General features: G+C 30.4%; 1 protein-coding gene across 1 annotated transcript in view; it reads left to right on the forward strand.

Annotated features, from left to right (window-relative positions):
- Nucleotides 1-6,293, forward strand: part of LOC119594894 (lipase maturation factor 2-like) — a gene marked incomplete in the record, with an annotated part of 20,720 nt that extends 14,427 nt beyond the window's left edge. Inside the window, 2 exon segments of the mRNA XM_037943971.1 lie at nucleotides 1-223; nucleotides 547-6,293. The exon segment at nucleotides 1-223 is cut by the window's left edge and continues 83 nt beyond it. Coding sequence (XP_037799899.1) covers nucleotides 1-221 — 221 coding nt within the window.
- Between the last annotated feature and the right edge of the window lie 992 nt (nucleotides 6,294-7,285).

The raw sequence follows: 7,285 nt of genomic DNA on the forward strand, positions 1-7,285 counted from the left end.
ACCTGAGGAAAATTGGTACAATCGGTACAATGGACATTCCAGCTACCAACCAACCTTTGCAACATGGATTAGATGCAATCCGGGGTTGGATTAATATTGCTAGTCCTGAAGTACTCCTTTGGAGTTTGTTCATAACTGCATGTGTGATTACATGGACCAAAAGGGGAGTTAAACCCTCCATGTCGTACCGGTCAGCTAAGCATACAGGAGGAAGGCTCTGATGGTAGGTAGCATTTATTTGGATTTTCAAGAGTAAGAGGTTGAAAGAGGGACAAAAAGCACAAAGATCTTTTTCAGAATTTCTGTAGTTAAATAACACCTGTTGTGATATTATTTATGTTTGATAGATTATGATTTTTTCTTTTCTTTTTGTATATACTGACCAGCTTCTGAGAAATAGATGAACAATCAAAAAAAAAAAGGGGGAGAAAAAATATTTATATTTTTTGATGCTCTTAGTTTGTTTTTAGATAAATTAAAGCAATTAATCATTTTTATTTAGAACAATTTTTCCAAACAATTACTTTATGAGGTATATTTTTGCAGATTGTGATTTCTTCCTTATGTAGAGGATAACAAAAAAAAATCAGAAACACGGTGAAAATGTTTCAATGAGAGTGAAGTGTTGAGACAACATATATCCCAAGTACTGTACTGTTAGCAAATTATGTAGAACAACTCTGTTTCATAAGCAATATTACAGGAGAATTTTATTAATGGGAATAAATTTGAATAGTTTATTGTTCATTCAGAATTTTACTTGATAGAAATTGTTAAGTTTTATTCTATTTTTTCCAAAGATTGAAAAGATTTGAGAGGAGTGGTTACAAATGATTGCACTGTTAGGAAATCCATGACTGTGATTGATATTTCACAAAGAAAATCATGTGAGAAAATGTTCGTGGTACTTCAATGCGTGAGAATTTTAAACATAGCTATTTTAAAGTACCAGGAATTTTGTCAGTGATTGGCACTGTTGTGTATGAAGGATTTGTATTAAGATTGTATGTCATTCTTTATAGATAAGATACTTTTAGCTACAGTCTTATAGCTATATTGCAAACAATACAGTACTTGTTTTCCATCTCACAGAAGCCCAGTTTTAAACAGAGATCAAGAGTTCATGAGTGATATGTGTAATCACTCTTTTCATATATATGTGGTGTGGCTTTGTAACAGTGGCCTGTAATGGGTCACCCCTGTATGAATTCTGTCCAAGGTGTAAAATTTGCACAGCCAAGTAAAGAAGACATATACTATGTTACACTGAGTTTTTTTTCTTTTACATAGCTCATATCTAGGTATTATAGCACTTAAAAAACAGTACAAGGGAAGTTTTAAAAATATGATAAGGCCCTTATTTTTCCATTCATAATTATATTGCATGTAATTGATATAGTGTTTGTTAACAATTTCTTTCTGCTCTTTCTTATTGCAAAGCTTGGTACAAATTTTGCTTTATTGGTAATTGGTTTCCATACTTTTATTAGTAGAATATAATTTTTTCTCAAGTATATTCATTTCAGTTTTCATTACTTTATCTTCAGCTGAGTGCCATCTTTTTATTAAAATAATATTCATTACCTCTACATGCAATCCAGACCCTTCTTGGAATCAGACTACTAACTGATGTCTAGTTAAGATTTTGGTCACCCTCAGAATTTCTCTGTTGAGGATTGGTGACCTTTGGAGAGTTTTCTGTTATGGGACAGTGTAGGCAAGGTATATTTATATATCTGTGTTTTGTTTGATCTTACTCTGTTTAAAAGTCATGTCACCACATCAAAGAATCTACAGCATATAAATGCCAAGCCATTTGTAAACATGGTTTGCTTATTATTCATTAAATATCAGGGTTACTTATAATGACTCTATCAGTGCATAATAAAGGGGGTTAAATCCCAGATGTGACAGTAGTAAAATAAATGGCCAGAGTGTTTACTTTACTGAAAATCAGTGATTTATTTAGTATTTTTTTATCTCTTGCATTAGCTATAAGTAAATACCATATGAAGAGTGCTGAAATATTTATTTGTGAGTGAAATTTATGTCCTATAGTTGTATTTGATTATTTTCTTCAGCTTCAGATATAAGAGATAATTATGCAACAGTAATTTATTGCTAAAAAATCTTCCGTTTTGTTATATTATAACAGTCTTGCCACTCATACTTTTTGGTTGTTGTGAAATATAGGAAGATTTTTTGCCATCTGATAGGTAAAAGGAATTATCCAGTAAGGTAGTTCGGATTCTGCTCTAAAGATGAGGATGTTTGCATAGAGACATTAACACAATCATTTTGTATCATTGTGGTTACAAATTACCATTCTCTGACAGTGATGCACGTGATTTTTTTTTCTCTTGGAAAGTTTTTGTAGATATGCTGTTATTGATGACAACACATAGGAGAGTTTGGAACAACTTTTCTTAGTCCATTAAATAAACAAAAATAACAAACAAACAAAAAGATACACAATCAAAATGACATCATATGCAAATTTCTGTATTAGTTTAAATTGGCCAGATTTTAGTTAGTTGCTTGTATGAATTAAATTTTTTAGGTCATTCAGTCAATGTAATACTCGCAGACAAGTGACTTACCACTGATTACATGTTTTAGTGATATGCATAAAATTAACTGCCAGTTGTAATTTTTGTTAGCATAGTTCTTTGCTTTTGGAACTTCTGTAATAGGTTTAGATGCATTTCTAACAAACTGTATGATGATTTGTGCTTTCACATTACCGGTATGAATTTTTTCTTGGTATACATCCTGGTGGAGTGTTATTTATTATTTTTGATATACAGTTTCTTTATAGATGCCATTATGTTGAAGTGAGTTAATAATGGACAGTGCTACAAGAATTCATTGTCGTATATCTTTTATAGTATTAGGTACCATAACAGAATTAATATAAATTTGGTTGTATACCCTTGTATTACTGAGTTTATTATTCATGGTATATGCTAAATAAAGGGTTAGAGAAAATGAAAGGAATATAATGATGTTCTTTAATGGCTGATATACATTGTATTTTACTGCTGCACTTTATAAAATGGAAAACTGCTAAATTAGTGACTACATAACAGCAGCAAGGGTGTCATAAATCAGCCTGAATATCGTACCTCACATAACTATAGTCGTATCAGCATTTAAATTTTTGCATTGTGTAACAAAAGAGGGAAAACATTGCTAGTTTCTATACTGCCAGTCAGCTAATTTGAAAATGTTAAAGAGATGATTCATTTCTAAAAGATCTAATGTGGTTCCTCCTATCTGATATTTAGCCGAGTGATGGACTTGTAAAAGTTTAGTAATACTGGGAAAAATAGTGAGTGTGATATAATGAGCAATATTTGTATAAGAACCATTAATAATTTGAAGAGGTTTTATTATAGTGTTGGGCATCATGATTTGAAAATTGTAGCATATTTACTCAGAAGTGAGTGCATTTGAGGGAACTTCATTTTATTCATTGGGAATGTTACCATCCATTTATATAACTAGGATTTATTAAACGTTCATATGAGAGAACTATAGTGAATGTACAGCTTTGGAAGGTGTGAAGCAAAATGAATAAAAGGGAATACCATACATACCCATGATGGTAAGGCCCTTAAATATCGTGCTTTTAGAATTTGGAGAAAGAAATGGAATTTAGAGTTGGAGAAGTGATACAGCAAAGTCCTAGATATTCATGTGATGAAAAATATTTTGTATAATTTTACATTTTCATAGGAAAGAAGAGTAGCTGTCTCCCTTTTTTTTTAAGATAAAATACTAAAATTGAGATATTCAAATTAAGTTATATATACAGAAATTAAAGATACCTTTCACAAGGTTACCATATACTGGATAACAAACCTAGCAAACAGGATTGATCATTAAATCAAGATATGGATTTTGTAGAGGTATTTGAGTCACAGACATTATTAAGGATAATAGAAAACAATATTGATAAATATCTGAAAATATCTTTCTCATGTACATATGTATTCATTCTGAGAAAGGAGGATATACCATACTTGGAGTTGGTTTTGTAATTGAAAGTAGTGAAATAGTAAAAAGCAGTGAGTTATTAAGAATTTCTTAAGATATTGTGAAGTGATGAAGATACTAATATATACATAAAAATCACAAGCAATTTTGTGTTGTAATAAAATGTAAGTTTACATGACAGCTTTTGTATGTAAGATGGATAGTCTTTAGTTGGGGTTAGCTTTGCATGCCTGCCTTTGAAAGATGATCTCTTACCAATATATCCTTGGAATATACTTCATATTTTACTTTGGCTTGTCGTTTGGAATTGCATACTTGGAGATAGCTCAGTTTTGAAATTTCCCTTTTGTGTCAGATGTTATAGTGGTTGATATTGAAATAGAAAACTGCTAATGCAGTTTTCTCAAGTAGATTCTGCACTATTTGATCTCATTGGTCAATAGCTTGTCCTTTAGCACAGGAATTAAGATTTATCATACACAAAAAATTCTGCATAGGTGAATAGTCTATTTTTGCTGTCAGAACTTAAATGCCAGTAACAAGGTATCAGTATTTAGCATATGGTGTTGTAGTGTTCACATTTGATATTGAATTGTTTGATTCTATGGAAAGTTTGAGATTTGTGGTAACTAGAAAAAAAAATGAAGATGATTTTCTTCGTATTTTATATTTAGTGCATTTAGCATATAGAGTACTAGATGAGAAGAACTGTGCTTAGAGAACAGACAACCTAATTTTGCATAGAATTTGAGATGAATTTTAATGTTTTTGTGTAGCAAAGGTTTCCATGTCTTCCTAAAGCTTATGTAACTTGTGCTGCAGTGTTTTCCCTCTAATGTTGCATAGCAAATTATCATCATGCATTTTTATTAATAGTTTTATGCATTGGATAATTAATTACTTTGTTTTCCAGAGGGTTATTTAGAAGTAAAAATGAATAATATTTTCTGGCAGTTTGTTGATGTGTAGGTAGATATTCAAAAAATAACTTTTTCCTTATATTTCTATATTGTTTTACTATCTTTATTTAAAATAAGATAACATTTTGGTGCTTAGTTGTATGTGATAACTTTTTTTAAAAATTCTTTTTGTTTACTAGGCTGTTTAGGAGAGGCATGTATGTGTTAACCAAAATAGTGTGATTTTTATTAGCTTTTTTATGAAGAAATTATGTTGAGCATATTACAAGTTAATGTTGTTTAATAGCTCCCATTGAGTTTCATTAAAGAAGAAGAAGAAGAAGAAGAAGAAGAGAAGCCACTAGATGGAAAGATGTCTGCATCAGAATATTTCTCTATTTTGTTCTGTTTATAAGTTTTCTTTAATTTATTTATACACTGCTAATAATCATAGCTGTTGATGTGGCAGATAATTTTTAAAAATCAAATCAAGTAGTTTATTTATAGTTTGCCACTGAATCTATCAGCATATTTGACCTTACCATTAATAAAAGCACAGCAAGCTGCCAATATATTTAGTACCCAGTGGATGGTGAAAAAGTAAGTATAATACTATTTAGTATAATACCCTGATAAAAACATATCCATTCTATTTCATTCAATAGAGAAGACCAAAAAGCAAAATGCCTAGAGAAGCTTTAAAATTTTATAGATTTTTACTTAATAGGATTCATATGCTAAAGAACCATAGACCAAAGATATATTTTCATACAATGCCTCCCATTAAAAGCTGGTAATAATAACTGATTAACACTATTTCTTTTACTCTTTTCTTAAATGGAACACTGAAAGACAGGATTAAAAAAGTTGCTCAGAAAGTCCAATTCTCTTTTAGCATCTTTTGGCCCATGTGTGTTTGAGAGGCAAATTAATTACAGTTATCAAACAACATGATGTATTACAAGGTTATTGTCACCAGTTTATATATCTATTCTTTTGCATAGTAATTTATTAAAAGTGTAGATGCAACCTCCTTTACTGAACAACTTACCATCAGCCATATGGCAGTTATAGTTTGAATAATGTCTTGCTCTTCACCAGTCATGATATTTTAAGATTATGTTCTTCCTTCCACTGGTGTTTTCTTCAGGTTATTTTCTATGTATGGTGTTCTGTGTTTACATCATTGTTTTACTGTTAATGAAAACAAGTGAGCTAATTTGTTAATATTTTTGTTTGTTACCATGTTAAGAATAATTAATGTTTTGTTTAGGAGGATTAATAAATTGTAAAGAACGAAATACTGATGTGTAATCCTGTGTTTCATTTAAGTTTAGAAATACAAAATGAATGTACTTCAGTATTAGTGTTTGGGCATAAATTGGTGGCAGCAAAGATTTTATTTAGCTTTTCCTTGTGATTTATTTAATATTTTCTTCCACAGCTTGTAAGCTTCAGTGGAAAGATTTGATGAATCATCATGTTTTAAAATTATTACAAGCAGTTTAGAAGTTAGCTGCATTTATCTTCTTTGCTGAAAATATTTCAGATTTGCAATTCTGTTACTTCATAACTAAAAGTATTTTCTGAGAGTACAAGATAATAAGAAGAGTTGATTAACTTTTAGATTCTGCTTTTTAATGAGACTGACTTAGATATCAGTTTTCTTTTTTGCAGGAATTTGTCTTTACTCCTAAGCAACACAAAAGAGAAATCTTAATTACCTGATAGGTATGCTTGAGTGTGTGTGCGGTGCTGCATTTCAGTATATGGTAATAAAACTTTAGATAAAAAATGAGGTTTATTATTTATCCCTCAGGTGAATCTATTGTAATCACTATCTTTATTTAGTTGGATTTAATGGATAACTTTACAGTTTAAATTTTCTTATGTAAATACAATGAAGAATAAAATACTGATGTTTGATTATGTCATAAAGGTGAATGAAACTATTTGGGATTTATTAATAATCATGCTTTAAAAATACTTGCTGTGACAGTTCATGTTATGCCTCTTGCATCTAAACTTTTGCTTGACTTGGAACTTGTAGCTGTAGGCTGATTCAGTGACTCATGGATACTATGCTTAACTGACACTTCTATGAATAGTCCCTCTACACAATACCACATGAAGGTATTAAACTGAAAAGACTTGATTTTAAGTGCAGGAATTATACTGTGCAAAATTGTACAATTCTTTACTTTTTTGTATTAAAGACAGCATCCACTTGGTGACAGTCTGATTGTCATCTTTAGAATTATACTATTTGAGTGTCCTCATGTAGGTTGTCCTAATATTCCTTCTTTTTTAAGTATTAATTTTTTTCTGAGTTTATACTTTATGTAGAGTACTTGTCCAGTGCAAGTCAGGCTAAATTTGATATTCCT

The sequence above is a fragment of the Penaeus monodon genome, chromosome 3 (assembly GCF_015228065.2).
Source record: "Penaeus monodon isolate SGIC_2016 chromosome 3, NSTDA_Pmon_1, whole genome shotgun sequence".
NCBI classification, from domain to species: domain Eukaryota; kingdom Metazoa; phylum Arthropoda; class Malacostraca; order Decapoda; family Penaeidae; genus Penaeus; species Penaeus monodon.